The sequence below is a fragment of the Pelmatolapia mariae genome, linkage group LG20, assembly GCF_036321145.2.
Source record: "Pelmatolapia mariae isolate MD_Pm_ZW linkage group LG20, Pm_UMD_F_2, whole genome shotgun sequence".
NCBI classification, from domain to species: domain Eukaryota; kingdom Metazoa; phylum Chordata; class Actinopteri; order Cichliformes; family Cichlidae; genus Pelmatolapia; species Pelmatolapia mariae.
The window spans coordinates 24,148,242-24,164,885 of NC_086244.1; the positions used below are offsets into that span (position 1 = coordinate 24,148,242).

Below are 16,644 nucleotides of genomic sequence, written 5' to 3' on the forward strand. Positions count from 1 at the left end.
AATCACACCCAGATGATCGTGCAGAGAAATTAATTCCCCTCCGCATCGCTAGAGGGGGCTAAAGCGCAGCTGTGGCTCTGCTTTTTAACCGGATCACCGGCAGTAAACAGTACAGCAAACATGGCTACCTCCGTGAGGAAAGCAGCTCACGATATCGAAGCGCGAAAGCGGACCGAAGACGTGATTCTGTCGGAGGGGATCGACTTCGGCTCCTTGCTGCTGTCTCAGCCCGTGTTGAACGGACTGTCCGCCGCGGGATTTCAGAAGCCGTCTCCGATCCAGCTCAAGGCGATCCCGCTCGGCCGCTGCGGACTCGGTGGGTGCAAAACAAAACTGCGGGAGGGTCCACATGTGTGTGTGTTGGGGGCAGGAATATTAAAGTTTTCAGTGTATAAAACGTATAATGGATTTTATAAAAAGAGCAACAAAATACCTTATATATGCACGTGAAATAAAATCACTAACTTACATTAGTGCATTTACATACATCAGGGATCCGAATCTATCTGTTAACCATCAATTATAATTTGCATGTCTGCTCAGATACATGACTGGCACTATAGTTAAAAATTATTATTATTATCATTATTATTGTTATTATTATTATTATTATTATTATTATTATTACAACTTTTTAAAGTATTTTCATTTTAATTTTTTGTTGCAAAGCATATTGGTCATAAATATTTAGACGCACATGATTAATGTGATGTGATATATTATTGCCTCATAAATCCATCTATCCGTTCATTATCGTCCGCTTATCCAATGCATCTCCTCATAAATATGAAATGAAAAATTACTGTTATCATTATCATTACTGCAATCAAAAAACACACTTATGGGCAAATTTATGCACATCGATTCCCAGCTCCTCTAGGCTACATGTGAAGTGTCTTTGGGTGAAACACTGAACCCAGACTTGCTTCACGCTTGACTGGTAAATCCAAATCTTTTCTTCCGAGCTCAGCTAACTTTTCATCTCACTGGTCCAGTAAAGTCGGCACATTACTTCGATACAGCACCAATCTGCCTGCCTATTTCTGTTTTATCCAGACACATGAACACCTTTGTCGGGAGGTAATATTATCTGGACATAGAAGCACATGAGAGCTAAAAGATAAAAGGTAGTTTATCTAATTTGACTTCCTCCCACGAGCTACCAGCAGCATCTCCGTACAAGGTGTTCCTCAGAAAGACTATAGCTGTCCTTCATGTAGGACAACTCATAACTGTCCCTGAGGTAAATTAATAAAAATACTTCCCTGACCTTTTGGCCACTAGTGCAAAACTGAGGTTTGGACTTATTAAAAGAACATAATGTAAAAAGGTTATTACATTTGATATCGTGGCAGTAGAGACAAACCATCGTGTATCTGATCTAAAAATCTGTTGGTACAATAGCTGGGTGTGTTAGAGTTAGGTCTGTTAGTATTTGGACACTGATGCTTTTTTTGTCAATTTTAAATCAAATTGTCAAAATGTATTTGAAGGGAAAATGTTCAGCTTTAATTCAGAGGTTTGACAAAAGGATGAGCAGTAAGACCTCAGACCCTAAACAGTTGCATCAACTGTTTAGGAAGAATTTCCACTTTCTTTGCCCTCTGAAACTCTCGGGTTGAGTCAATAAACACTCGAGGCCCAGAGTCACAGGCAGCCATGCATCCCTACGATTTCACAGTCATAGTTTGTAACATTAACTCCACCCTCTTTGGCAATACTTTTGTTGAACCCCTTGAATTAAGCTGAAAGTCACATCTTCATCAAATCCACTGTGAGGTGTACACAGGGGAAAAGAATAAAAACTTTGTGTAACTGTCCGAATATTTATGGACCTAACTGCAGAGATCTTCTATATTATTAGTTTAGAAAAGAGCTTAATATGGCCCCGCGACTTCAGCTGTAATCCAAATTTTTTTTTACTCTGAATAATTCAATCATGTATTACATTTTAACGTAGTTCCTTAAAAAAATTCTTTATACAATATCAAATTACATGTTTTCAGCTTCTATCTATGTCAATAATATATATTTCATCTGTGTAATATTCTAGATATTTATAACTGAGCTGTATATTAGAGAGTTTCTTCTGTTTTGTGAACTTTTAGTTCGGTCTGTTACCGTTGTTATTGTCTTGGAGCAACTGTAACCACATAATTCTTTAGGGAATAATAAAGGATTCTGATTATGATATCTGATGAATCCAAATCTAGTTGAATTACGAAACAGTAGAGCAGCTTAGATTGGGTTAAAAATGCTCATCGGATGGACTCCTTTTTAATCCTCACAGCTTTCATGGTATTGGAAATAATGGCAGAACATTATTACTAACTATTTTTAGTAATATTTTTTTTTCAATAATCACAGAAATTTATTGTTAGAAAAATCAAGTTTCCATCTACTGTAACTGTACTATGCTCAGACTGTACACTGACTTTGTTGTGAACTTGCCTCAAAGCCATGGTCAAATGAGAACAAATCTTTTAGTTTTAAAGGATATTAAAAAGTATTTTATTTTGAAAAGCTCAAAACAATTGCATTAGTTGAAAAGTGGTCATTTAAAAAAAAAAAAATCATTTGCAGAGAAAACAGTTTAAGTACTTTAGTCCTTCTTTTGACTATCATAGATACCACAACTGTTCATCATGATGCTAAATCACTCTTGGGGATCAAAAGCGTTTATTGCTTTTGAACATTTTACAGCCTTTACGAGGTACAAATTCAGAATAGTTGCTTTCCACTTGGAGGTTGCCCATGTGTTGAAAAAGCTCTCGGCTGCAGCGGTGATGCAGAATGTGCTTAATTTCATTGTACTTGAGTTAAACACTTGTTAATTTAAACCATGGTAGGAGACAATTGATTTGATGCTGAGGATTAGGCAGCAATACTTCACCCAGTCATGGTAATTAACTGCTGATGCCAAAACTGTCATTTGCCAGCCCTGGTGTGCATCGCTCACTGAGAGTCTCTTCTTTTAGATTTGATTGTACAGGCCAAGTCTGGGACAGGAAAGACATGCGTGTTCTGCACCATCGCCCTGGACTCTCTGGTCCTGGAGAATCCTTCAACCCAGGTCAGTGTAATATTTGATTATGAGGATATGACCTACGTTTGCTCTCGGACGGTTAAAGTAAAACATCATCAGAAGAGGGAAAGGGGAAGTTTTATTATTTAATCATTTCATGACCAGCAGATGGCCTTCTGCTGAATTTAAGCTGCTTAGTGTCAAATGCATGAATGAAAGGGAAGAATGATTGATAAAGACGAGGTACACCTGGTCTTGTAGAACAAATGTAATCTTATTAGCTCTGGGGTCTTACTGTTCATCCTTAATCTTCTCCCAATCGAGTATAAGCCTTTTTGTTTTTTTCATTTTTGACACTTTTCCCTCCTGCAGGTTCTTGTGCTGGCTCCGACACGTGAGATAGCAGTGCAGATCCACTCGGTGGTCATGGCCATAGGCTGTGCCATGGAGGGCCTGGAGTGCCATGTTTTCATTGGCGGCAGGCCTGTGAGTCAGGACAAAACCCACCTGAAGAAGTGTCATGTAGCCGTGGGCTCACCTGGTAGGAACCCGGGATAGTAGTCGGCAGTGCCACGTCACGTAATCGCCACGCCGCTGTTGTTTTTGTTCGGTAACAGTGTTCCGGTTGTGTGCTCAGGTCGCATCAAGCAGCTTATCGAGTTGGGCATGTTGTCAACGGCCAGCATCAGACTGTTTGTTCTGGATGAGGCAGACAAGCTGCTGGAGGAGGGCAGCTTCCAGGAACAGATAAAGTATGAGGATACAATTTCTGTGATTATACTCCTATTAAATGAGCAGCAGGCCGCTGTAGCGAGCAGAGTGTTTTTCAAGCAGTACATTTAGACTGAAGCCGTTTATATATCGTATCGTAACCACATTTACAAACCAACATAACCTAAAGTTCGCCCATCATCCTGGTCCTCTTTAGCTGGATCTTCTCCTCGCTGCCTGTGAACAAACAGATGCTCGCACTCTCCGCCACCTACCCAGAATCCCTTGCTCAGCACCTCACCCGCTACATGAGAGAGCCCACCTTTGTACGGCTAAATCCAAGTGATATGGGCCTGAAAGGTAAGATCCACTTTAATATATGGAAAATAGAAAAGATAAAGATTCCTGAGTTTTGGCCTCTCTTGACATTTTTTAATGTATTTAAATTGCTGTCATTGCAACAGAGACTGTGCATAATAAGACTACATGGATGAGATAACCAAGTCTGAAAACTGACATGTTTGATAGGATTATTTCCTGACAGAAAATTCTTGGGGGATGTGATATGATTGACAGTAATAAGGCTAAGTTAAGGCACTCTTAAAAACACTCTTCTCTTCCACAGGATCCTATTTTAAGCTCTGTGCTTATTTTGAGTGAATGTCAGAAAATGGATTTATCTGTAGCTCAGAACACGAGCCTTTTAATTCGCACACATCACTGACAGAGCACGTCCTGCTCGAAGGACCAAAGTTGTTAGGTCAGGTTGAATTAATGACAGCATGTATGTTGTCCTTGTGTCGTCCCCTGTCAGGTCTGAAGCAGTATTACAAGCTGGTTCAGTCCCATCCGTTACCTCACAAGGTTTTTGAGGAGAAGGTGCAGCACTTGCTAGAGCTGTTTAGTAAAATCCCCTTCAACCAAGCGCTGGTGTTTTCAAACCTACACACACGGTATGTGATGCTGATTGTATTTATTACCAAGAAAAAGTATATTTTTTATACTTGTTTTATATAGAATGCATTAGATCTGGGGAATAATTATATTAAAAAAAAAGCTTTCTAAAATGTTAATGCAATGAATTGCTACCACAGGGCTCAGCACCTGGCAGACATCCTGTCCTCCAAAGGTCTGCCTGCTGTTTGCATCTCTGGTAAGACTGCTTTATGTAATGTATAGTAATGTTAGGATGAGTCAATAAAAATGGTAAAACTGTGAAAAATCAGGTAATTGATTTGAGGCATTTCTATACTGGTATACCAGCTCCTTTTGAATTTTAGACATTGGAATTCATTCATTTGTTTCTTGACTATCTTGTATGTTTGACTTTATTTCTTTGGCCAGGTGGTTTATGATTTGCAGTGTTGCCTGGCAACGTTTCAGTTTCAATGGTGCACATATTTAAAATGACCTTCATACAGTGTTGTGAATGTGTGTATTTTTAATGCTTCCATGCCAGCGACTTTCAGTTGACGTTATCAGATTTAATGAGGTGCCGTGTCTGGCCTCTGCAGGTGGTCTGAGTCAGGACCAGAGACTGGAGGCAATGTCAAAACTGAAGCAGTACCAGTGCAGGGTGCTCATCTCCACTGACCTGGTGAGATGCAAAAACCTTCCATCTTTCCACATGTCTACGTGAATTTTTCGAAATCATTTTTCTGTTAGCCTAATAACGTTATGAGTAATCTTTGTGTTTCACTATTTCAGACTTCAAGAGGTATAGATGCAGAGAAGGTCAACTTGGTGATAAACCTGGATGTGCCGCAGGATTGGGAAACTTACATGCACAGAATTGGACGAGCTGGACGTTTTGGTTAGTGTGCAGCGCTGCTTTAGAGGCAGCGAGAGCAAGCGTTGTTTGACATTCAGCATTTTCACCTTGTCACATCACCAAGTCAGGCAGCACAGGTGGCTAATGGCACCGCAGCAAGAAAATATGTTTGAAGAGAAATTGCATCATTTTTTTATTTAATGTATTTATTTATTTTATGTAGAACTGATTCTCCCTCCATCTCACATTTTGGAGGAAACACTATTCTTTAGATGTTCAATTAGCTTGATGCGTAACCCAGACTAGAATAGCTCCGGGAAAAATATTACTTAGAGTTTACAAATTGATGAAAAGGTTAGTAATGCTGCTTTCAATTTTAGTGGCCATTCACCGGCACATTGTCAACATTGTCTTAAAATTACAAAAACGTTGCAATAGCTTTTTCTTCTGGTGACATACGTCTTTGACCTAGACTGATGTTTTGTTTTTTTTCCAAACTCCATTATAAATAATTTAGCAAATTCTTTACTCTCTGAATTAATAGCATTTTTGACCCAACCACCAAGGGCAGAACGTTCCCAGTCATTTGCATTTAATTGCATTTAACTTTTTTTTCCAGAATTGAGGTTATTCAATCTTAGCTTCTGTACGCTCTCTCTAAGTGCACGTGTGTTTGTGTGCAGCTGCCATCCCATTATACGCGACTCTTGCATTCATCTTTATCCCTTCCTGTTATTTAAGTGGGTCCTCATCCAGATTACATTTTGCTTGTAGGCACTCAGGGACTGGCCGTGACCTACTGTTGCCATGGCGAGGAGGAGAACAAGATGATGGCCATCGCTCAGAAGTGTGGTCTTAGTTTGTCTGTGCTGCCATGTGAGTCCCTGTTCACGTCTCTGTGGGGTTTTTACATGCAGCACGCACAACTTTTCTCTTCATGTCTACTTTTGATTTAATATTAATCGGTAAAAGTCATTCCGGTCTCATCTGTCTGCTGTCATTTTAGCCACAATAGAGCCCGGGTTGATGGATGAGCCGTGCGACTGGGATGTCTGCACTGAAGCATCCACTCCAGACCCGGTATCCCGGCTGTTTCCCAGAGCAGAGAAGAAAAGACGTGCAAAGCCTGATGTCTCTGTGTCTGATTGCATTGAGGATCGAGCTGTGGAGCCCGGTAGTCAAAGAAAGCCAGAGAAGAAGCATCCAACACCCAGGCGAGAGGCGCTCTGTGAAGAGGATGCTAGAAAGATATCTTCCACAGAGGACACTCTGCCTGCTCAGGTGACACAGACTCGAAAAGAGCTCCAAGACAGTCTGCCGAAGATTCCTCCTCTCAGCTCGTTTAAGAACTGCAAGTCAAAGTTTGTGACCTTTGAGGAGGCCGAGCGGGACTTCCAGGACTTCATCACTACAGGTCCGGGGAGATCGGTGGAGATCATCAGAGAGTTCAGAGGCAGAGAGGATGGGCATAAGGAGTATCTTACACTTGATGATGATGGAGCGCAAATATTTACACGAAATGTCGAACAGCTTAAATCTAACTTTTCACCTCCAAGGTCCATCTCTGGTTCTTCCAGTTCTGAATCTGACATGGAAGATGATGCGACACTGGAAAGTTCAAATGAGACCACAGGAGCTGAGAACAGAGCTGTCACTAAGCCTCAGATTGCAATGACACATCCACCTTCTCCACCCACACAACAAGCAAGCCCCACCAAACCCAAGGCTTATACTCCTCCTACACTCAGAAACTCTGACCAGACACTGTGTGCAACACGTGGGAGAGCTGTGCCTCCTCCCGATAGCCGGGAATCTGCATTGAGCATTAAATCAAGCAGGCAAACCAATCAGACAGCTCCGGCCCCAGCACGCCGAGAAGAATTAAAAAAGATGAAAAAAGAGACTGAAAAACAGAAAGAAAAGATGAAAAGGGACCGGAAGAGGGAAAAGAAAGAAGAAGAAGATTGCACTGATAAAGAGGACGAGTGGTGTGCTGAAACCTACTGGAGAGCCTGCTACAGCGCCTGGAATGATTACTACGCCTCCATGTCCCCTTTTCAAGAGCAAGGCTACCAAAGCTACTATAATGTAGCCTACAACTGGATGGCAGCTTATCGTATGAATGCCGTCTACATGGAAGAACTGATGAAAAAATGAGTTGTAGATACTGTGAATAGGATTTTTTTTTATTTTAAATAATCCTATTTTCCAAAAATAAAGTGTCTTTACTACGCCACTTGATTCATATTTGCACTTTGGTTAGTATACGTTGCACTATTTTTTTTTCCCATAATATCTTGGTGTCATGAATACTTTTCTAATAAATTACATGCATTTTGTTTTTTTCCAGTCAAGTTGCGATGTAAAAAATAAATCTTCAAGTGCAGTACTGTTTTGGCCTCTGTGCTTTCTCTCCTGACTGTATGCCCTCTTAGACTCACTGCAGTATTCTGCTCTAAAATGGATTTGAAGAGGATTACCTGGTAGTTCTTGACTACATTAAAAACCATTTCAAAGATTATCTTTAGTCCCTGGAGTAAAAGCATGTTAGACCCACCCAGGTCCCAATCATCTGCATTTAACTGTAATCATCTTAATCTAGCATGTGTGTTCTTCATATTGGAAGGTTATTTAATCTTCCAAACGCTGTCGGAGTGAGTAAGTGCATGTGCAGCTGCTTTATTCTGTTTATTTAAACGGGTCCTCATGAAGATTACATTTTATTTGTAGGCACCAGTGCTGGCTGTAATTACTGTTGCCATGGTGCCTGGTTTGTATGACTTGTAGAGAGTCTTGAGCCATCCCTCATTTCTTTACATCTTGCTAGAAAAACTGGTGCAGTGGTGGATAGAAATATAAATGGAAATGCAGCATGTAAGGCGTAAAACAGATTTTGTACAATTCTATGAAGCTTGAAAGTTAATATTTGGTGTGACCACCTTTATTTTTCAACACAGAATGAACTCTCTTAAGCAAGCCTTCTTGTAATTTCTTTGAGTACTCTTCAGGAAAAGTTCTCCAGGCTTCTTGAAGGACATTCAAAACTCTTCTTTGGTTGCTGGCTGTCTTTCGCTTTGTTCTCTGTTAAGATGATCCAACACCAAGTCAGTAATGTTGAGGTCCGGGCTGTGGGGAGGCCAATCCATGACTGATGGTGTTCCACTGTGTGTGTGTGTGGTTCCCCCCCCAAAGATGTTCAGTGTGGTTCTTGTGTAATCTGGCATACCTTTGCCTTCTCATTTTCCTTCTTGGCTTTTTGGTGTGAAATAGTAGCTTGAAAATAAATTTTTTTATGGGCATTTAATTATTAAACTCTGGCATAGTGAGTCTTTTGTCCAGTCACCCTCTGCTCTTGGCTACGTCCACGCTAGCCCGGATAGATTTGAAAACGGCGTTTTCGTCTGAATACGCTCCGCGTCCACACCATGGTTTTCAGTTGTTTTCACAGAGTTGTGCATCCACATTGAAATAGCCAAAAACGCTTACGTTCCAGTACTGCGCATGCGTGAAGCGCAATACGATTCGACCTGCCTCATTTCTGTCTGCCGTTTATTTACTTTCTGGCTCGCGGCAAAAGGTCGAGGAAAAGCACAGAGTTTTTTAAATGGACTAACAATGAGGTGGAGTTGTTGCTGCGGGTAACACAAAAGTACAAAGTTGCAAAAGCGAGTGAGAGTTAAAGAATTTGAAGAAAGGCTATCTGAAGCATGTACAGACTGATAGGGCTGTCAAAATTGAGAGCAAACAAAACAACTGCTGTATAATGCCCTCCGCTATCTTAGTTTAATTGGTCACTTGACTGCATCACATGACTAAAATGTGTCATCGTTTTGAAAAAGTCTCAGTTTTCGCTGTCCACACTGCGACGTGAAAGCACCGTTTTCAAATGTATGCGTTTTCAAGAGCGTTTTCAAAACGCTGCGTTTTCCTTGAGCGAAAACGCCGTCTCAGTGTGGTTGGGAGGCCAAAACGGAGAGAAAACGATGCGTTTTCAAACGAAAACGCATTAGTGTGGACGTAGCCCTTGTCTCTTTCCACTCACCCACAACCGGTTGCAGCAGATGGCTGCCTTTTCCTGGGCCTGGTTCTACTGGAGGTTTCTTCCTGTTAAAATGGACTTTTTCCTTCCCACAGTTGCCATACTGCTCATAGGGAACGGGAAACTGTCATCAACTGGGACTGTTGTGGAGGGTTGTTCGAATGAGCTTATAAAGGGATAAAATTAATATTGAGCTGAGTTCAGCTTATTAGTCTGGCCCTCCACACCAGTCCCAGTTCCTGACGTAGGCCCTTATTAAAATAAACTGCCCACTCCTGTTGAGAGCCTTAAGGTGACTGTTGTTGTGATTTGGTGATGCATAAATAAAGAACAACTGAACTCAATGGACTCCCAGATTAAGTAGGTTACTATGTAAAGGTTAGCTGATTTCACCTCCAAATGCACTGTAAATATTAGAAGACCTTTCCATATAGTTCAAACACAGCGACTTCACAGCTTAACCACAGCCAAACAGAAAGCAGCAGTTCCAACAAAAGATGAGCTTAAGCGTTTATCACAGGTTTGCTAATTGACGTTATATCAGGTAGTCAATTTATCGAGAAAAATGCAGAAGAGCGACTGCTTGAGTTTTACCAAAGAAAAGAAAACAATTGAGCACAACATTTAATTTCTTTGCACTTCCTGTTTTTCTAACAACACCATGCTGGAGCTGGAAACATCAGTTATGGTGCTGACCCGTGTGCAGGCTCCAATAGATCCCCTCATTTCCTCCCCTGTTACCTAGCTCCTTTGTTTCGGAACACGATCTTCCTGTTCATCCCAGGATGTTCCCATAAAAAATTGCGAGCTTTAAGGTTTAATATTTTGACATGAACACTTGGGTCAAAAGGACTGCACTATTGGAAGAGACGCTGAATCTATGGTAAAAATGTACACACTTGAAAGCATTGATTTAAAGGTGGGTGAAGAAGGGAGCCCAGAGATTATGTATTAGTGGCAGATATAGATGTTTTATCAGGCGTTTCACAGTTGGGACACAAGACAAGGTCATAAATAATATCCAACACCTGACAAGTTACGCACAGCAGTAGTCTCAACAACGACAGGTGGCATAGGAGGGCAAAGCAAAGAGTGAGAGGAAAACTGAGCCCAGAAAAAAAGGACAATCAAAGGAGAATACATAACAGAGAAAGAGAGGCGAACACAACAACGGACCTGTTTTAGTTGTTTGTAAAAAAAAAAAAAAAAGCAATCTTTTGACACTTTGAACAGAATATATGTTTACATATATTTCAAACTGTGTCATTTTGTAAGAGCAGCTGACACAAAACAACCTGTTCTGAAACAGGGAAGCAGGAAATGAACCACCGTCTTTAGCAAAAAATTGAAATAAATCAAAAAAATGCAGGGAGCCTCGCTTCTGCCGATACCTGTCATACCCTCGTTCTAGATTTAACAGATTCTAAATGTCAGACTTTATGCTGTAAATATAAAGACACTGTCTCTAACCCCACTTTTTAAAGAACACTGAAAAAAAGCTCTGTCTGTGCTTTTATGTTTTTTTTAACCCCATGTAAATTTTGCACACAGTTTAACTAAACACTAATACTGCCTCTATGCAGTTGTTCTTGTGTACAGTACTAAACTATCAGCGACAGCACTAAGTCACTGCCAGGAATATCAGAGATAAAACACATCCTGTTCCAACTTGGCAGAATAGGTTCAGCTTTTTGGGGGGTTGATGCTATCCTCAAGATCAGAGTGAACTAAAGCATGACACAGAATCAAGGGACCTGATGCACTGGTATTGTACCAGTATGTTATATATATCTCCACCTGATGGCTTATGATATGTTTTCTAAGGCTTCGTACAAATGTATATGTTAAACTGCTTAAGCTTTTCAGATGTCTTCATCTTAAGATGCTTAGATGTATATATTTTTTTAAAAGGATTGTAATACATTTGCAGCTATTTGGCAGTAGTTTTAAAAAGTCTACTTCTACAGCAAAGTCATCATCAGCTACATGTGAGCAAACACGTTATTACAACTCAATTTCCAACAGGATGTCAGGATGCTGTGCAAATTATCAAATACAATGCAATTCCTTGTTCTTCATTTAATATCTATATTTAATTGAAAGTAATACAAAGGCAACACGAGAGGTTTTGAAATTAAGAAATTTTGGGATCAGGCAACAAAACACAACTAATTAGTTTAGTTTGAATGTGTCACGAGTTCGAAGAGTGTTTCAGAAGCAAAGATGTGCCAGAGTTCACTATGCCCGAGAACGTTAGGACAACAAGAAGAATAATATATTTCTAAATAACAAAAATTATATTTTGATGATTTCATCTCCCATCCATCCATTCCTGCTTATCCTTTTTCAGGGTTGCAGGGGGGCTGAAGCCTATTCCAGCTGTCTTAGGGCGAGAGGCAGGGTACACCCTGGACACGTCACAGGGCTAACACAGATAACCATTCGCACCTATGGGCAATTTAGAGTTTCCAGTTAAACTAATCACACTAACTGGATGTCTTTGGACTGTTGGAGGAAGCCAGAGTACCCAGACAGAACCCCTACAAACACAGGAAGAACATGCAAACTCCACACAGAAAAACCCTGGCCTCATGGTGGAATTGAACTCAGGACCCGCTTCCTGTGAGGTAACAGTGCTAACCACCGTGCCACCATTCTACCTCTGAATCACAAAAAAAATCTTTTGATGATTTCATGATTGATGTTACAAAATACATTTAAAAGAGTCATAAAAAGCTAGTGAGATCTTGTAAACGAGGACCATAAAAACAATATAAAATGGTCATGGTCACTTTAAAAACAGGAAAACAACTACAACTTGATGGGCTTAAAATCACCTCTAATAGCTGCACACAGTTTGGTCCACATTGACATCATGCATCTGGCAGTTGCTGCAGATTTGTCGGCTGCACATCAGCAGCACACAGCTCAAAGGATTTTACTGGATTGAGATTTGATGACTGTGGAGATCATTTGAGTACAGTGAACTCACGGTCATGTTCGAGGAACCAGCTTGAGACAGTTTGAGCTTTGTGATGTGGCTAAAGGCAGCTATCAGAAGATGGACACGCTGTGGTTGTAAAGGGATGGACACGGTCAGCAACAACACTCAGGTAGGCTGGGCTGCTCGAACACAAGGGACTAAGGGACCCAAAGCGTGCCGAGAAAATATTCTCCATACCACTACACCACCACCACCAGCCTGAACTCCAGTTTTGGTGAGTCCCTGTGTTTCAAAGCCTGCGTTTCCTGTTTTTAGCTGACAGAACGAGTGGTTATTTGAGTCATCATATTTTCTCTTTTTTTCTCTGGGATGTGTGGAAAAATCCTAGGACATCAGCAGTTTCTGAAATACTCAGACCATCCTGCCTGTCGCCAACACCTATGGCACATTCAAAATCACTTAAATGACATTTCTTCCCCATTCTGATGCTCGGTTTGAACTTCACCAGGCGGTCTGGCAGGTACTAAAATGACTTGCCTGCAATCTGGATCTTTCACACTTATGAAAGGAAGTACAAGACTAAAGACACTCAAACGAGAAGCTCATATCATGAACAAAGCAAAAGATGAAAAAACATGGATTCCAAAACTTCATAAATGAATATTTCTCATATGCATTTACAATTTTTGAGAAAGAGAGAGTGTATGCAGCACAGCTGTCCTTTTACTTTAATGAAATGTGTGGGTGGCATCAAATTAAAATTGTCATAAAAGTGTGTTGTCTTTGTACTAGTTTCAGTTAAAAATACAATTTAAATTCTTTGGAAATCATTGCCTTTTGAGTAATTTATATTTATACCGCATCCCCAAGGTTCTGTGAATGAGGCTGTAGACGATTTTAAATACTGCCTTTGAAATAAGATCTTGGCTTATACTGGTGAAACGCTGGCTCACTCCTTGTGCTCTTTATCACCATTTCGTTTTATCTACACAGAGCAAAGCGGGTGGTTAGTCTGCTCTTTCCTCTTTTGGTGAAAATCCACATGAAGACAGACTTCTCTTTGGGGTCGCTGAACCCAAAAATGACATTCAAGATTTTTTTTAAAAAGTCATAATCCAGAGTTACAAAGGTCAACTTTGATGGGATTAGATGAGAAATAATACATATCGGCCTCGGATTCAAGAGAACAGACAGAACAACACTTTTTTTTTTTGGTGACAGACATCTGTAGATGCTCATCCAGTGTCCTCGTGTCTCTGCGGTCACCATTACAACAGACTTCCCTGCTTTAAATTTTCCAGAAGATAAAGTAAATAAATCATCTGAAACACCAAGGAGGACAAAAAGTACAAACACCAAGTTTCCTAACCACATAGAGTACATATACTCAACAACTTCAAAAAAAAATGCCCGCTGAGTTTGGGGGAGAAAAAACGTTGACGGCTAGAAAGACTACTGAAAGCATACTGTTGTTCACACAGGAGGAAGGGATACAACGGGACAACAACGAGAGAGAGAGCGCGAGAGAGAAATGTAGAGAGAGAGGAGAGAGAAAGACAGAGTGAGGAAAAGAGAGAGAACGAGAGGACAGCTTCACTGGTTCTGCCAAACAATGGTCAAATATTACAAAATATTCTATTAACAATATTCACAAAGATCCCAGGCTCAGGACAGATTTGTGTCGGAAATTCTCAGCGAACGCCTTGTGCTTTTAATTGTGATGGTTTTGAATTAAAAATAGACTTTTTGGTTTCTACGTCAGGGAAATCGAGATATTTGAGGTCCGTTAGGCTGGAAGAGCCGAAAAGTGGGAATGAACGGGAAACGTGGAGAAATTCAAAAAGCTAGAAAAAAACGAATAAATATCTTTAAACTCCAGCAGAACAGGCACATGTCGTGTAAAAGCCTTGTAGCTGAGAACTTTGGACAAAAATGTGTGCGCTGAACCCTTCAGAGTGGCAGCTAGTCAAATATACCACATACTGAGCCATAGAGACTTTCAGAAGAACTGAAACACAAGTTTTCAATCAACTGAGGAACAAACACACACGCTCACGCGCGCGCACACACACACACACACACACACCTTCTATCCAAAAGATCACAATTCCTCTATCTAGCCCAAAAAAATAAAAAATAAATTCACATGCACCCATTCACAAACATGAAAATATGAAAACCATCTTTTTGGAATTTTTACTCAAATTGGAATAATATTGGAGCTGAAAAGGATTGGCGTCATATTTATCTATGGAGAGATTACAACTTCAGAAAACAAAGGGGGACGATGAGGCGGTGGGTTGATTATGTCTTATTATTGTTATTTTATTGTTTCCCTTTGAGGTTTCCTTATATCTCCTTACATCTCCAGCTAAAAAAGTCAAACTGAAGCGTAAATCATAAGAAAAGGTGCTTTGTGCACAGTGACACATGACTTACTCGGGGAGCTCACCACTGACACTTGGGAGACACTCACTCACTCACTCACCCGCTTATCTAAAACCACTCCCTACAGGTGTTTCTCACTCTTTCACTCGCACACGCACGAACACGTACGCCAACCACTAACATGACGACACTGTATCTAAAAGCCATCCTCCGTCCACACGGGGAGTCCATGTCGTTACAGTACATGACCAGCAGAGGGCAGGCTCAACCAAGGCCAGACCAGGACTCTGAACGCTTTCTCTCCTCCATCGTTCTCAGTCCTCCTCCGTCCCTCAGTCTGTCTCGATGAGTTTTTTTTTTCCTTTTAAATCTGTCTTTCTGTGTGACGCGCCTGCACTCTAGTCTTCACAGTGCGGACACCTTCACAACATTTTGGTGGGTGGGGCCTGCCGGCAGATGAGCATCACCCTCCGGAGTCGTCACTGGGGGCGTGGGAATGCTGATGATTGCTGTGGTGATCTGGCTGCTCTGGCAGTTCAGAGGGGCTGGCTCATCTACGCGCATGTTCAGACTGGAGCGGCTGAAGGAAAATTTAAGAAAGACAAGCAAGGATTAGGACAATCCATAGAGAAATATTCCTTTTTGTGAAGATTAGTGCTGAGGACAGAGTGAGAAATCCTCCTCTCTCCTCTTCGACGGCAACTTTCAGTGAGGTGATAGCTTAGAGCCCTTTCAAAGTTAACAAAACCTTCAAAATCTATAAAATGGAATCGCTAAATGGTGTTATTTGGTTATAATTCCCCAAAGTAAAAAGAAAAATCCTCAAACTAAAGCCAAACTATAACAAGACAGAAGGACAAAAAGTTAAACTAATTAAAATAGTTAAAAACATCACAAAAAAACGACCAAAAAATAAAACAAATGGCTGCACATAGAACAGCCCAACAAAGGCAATATAACCACTTTGACCAAACAGACACCAGAAGTACTAAAACCCACTGAAAATCAACTTCCAGCCTTGCGTGTCTATACAACACTTGTCAGAGCACAGGAGAAGCTATTTCAAGGGGATACTTATAATACTCTTTGTTTTCTGTGTAACAGGCAAATACTCCAATTAGGACAAAACACTCAAATTGCTCTCTTAGCCGGGGGAAAAAGAGCACACCTCAAAAGACATCTTAATCTCAAGAGTTTCACTTGAGCTGTCCAAGTGTATGAGATGGAACTGCTTTGCCTTTTTGTTACCCTGATCTCACCTGGTGCTGAGAGGCTGGATGTGGATGGTGCTGAGCTCCTGCAAGCCTTGTGGGTGCGTGTGAGTGTGTGTCAAAGGCTGCATGTGTGCTGGGGCACTGGCGTTCGGTAAAGGGGTGTGGTGCTTCTTGGTTCGCCGGGTGCAGCACGTCCCCGTCACGCCGTCTTGACTGGAAAGGGAGGGGCTTCGGGACGGGTAATTCTGCAGCCCGCCTTCCAGGTAGCTCTGCTGGTAATACTGCTCGTCCACAAACTCGTGGTTCTACAAAGGCACAAGACAGGGAGGGAGACGGTGAGACAGGGTGTCATAAAAAATCATGTGAAATTTACAGCATTTATATTTATGTACTGTACATGGCTTCATATATCCTGACATTTTCTGCTTCGTTGCCTAGATCAATAACTCTTCTCAGAAAGTGCGATTATTTTTTATGTGAGTGTCCATGCTGTGTGTGTGTTTGTGCCAAGTATTACTCATGTCATAGGGACATAAATCTAATATGACCACA

General features: G+C 41.1%; 2 protein-coding genes across 6 annotated transcripts in view; one reads left to right on the forward strand and one right to left on the reverse strand.

Annotated features, from left to right (window-relative positions):
• Positions 1 to 120: 120 nt before the first annotated feature.
• ddx20 (DEAD (Asp-Glu-Ala-Asp) box polypeptide 20) lies at positions 121 to 8,990 on the forward strand. Its single transcript, XM_063463939.1, has 11 exons — positions 121 to 316; positions 2,979 to 3,073; positions 3,398 to 3,566; positions 3,663 to 3,777; positions 3,954 to 4,096; positions 4,551 to 4,689; positions 4,831 to 4,889; positions 5,251 to 5,333; positions 5,444 to 5,549; positions 6,282 to 6,383; positions 6,514 to 8,990. The coding sequence occupies exons 1-11, from the start codon at positions 121 to 123 to the stop codon at positions 7,662 to 7,664; spliced, it is 2,358 nt and encodes a 785-aa protein (XP_063320009.1). The 3' UTR covers positions 7,665 to 8,990.
• A 1,149-nt stretch (positions 8,991 to 10,139) lies between these two features.
• Positions 10,140 to 16,644, reverse strand: part of LOC134618102 (potassium voltage-gated channel subfamily D member 3-like) — a 111,034-nt gene continuing 104,529 nt past the window's right edge. For all 5 annotated transcript variants that reach the window (XM_063463379.1, XM_063463375.1, XM_063463376.1 and 2 more), the window contains 2 exons: positions 16,138 to 16,397; positions 10,140 to 15,458 (listed from right to left, as the gene is read on the reverse strand). In XM_063463379.1, the coding sequence (XP_063319449.1) occupies positions 15,284 to 15,458; positions 16,138 to 16,397 (435 nt within the window). In that variant the 3' untranslated portion in view covers positions 10,140 to 15,283. The remainder of the gene's footprint in view (positions 15,459 to 16,137; positions 16,398 to 16,644) is intronic.

Excerpts from the sequence above, each read along its gene's own strand:
- ddx20 (XM_063463939.1), top strand. The coding sequence starts at position 121 with ATGGCTACCTCCGTGAGGAAAGCAGCTCACGATATCGAAGCGCGAAAG. Across the intron at positions 5,334-5,443 it reads TGCTCATCTCCACTGACCTG|ACTTCAAGAGGTATAGATGC; the intron begins GTGAGATGCAAA and ends TCACTATTTCAG. Across the intron at positions 6,384-6,513 it reads TAGTTTGTCTGTGCTGCCAT|CCACAATAGAGCCCGGGTTG; the intron begins GTGAGTCCCTGT and ends CTGTCATTTTAG.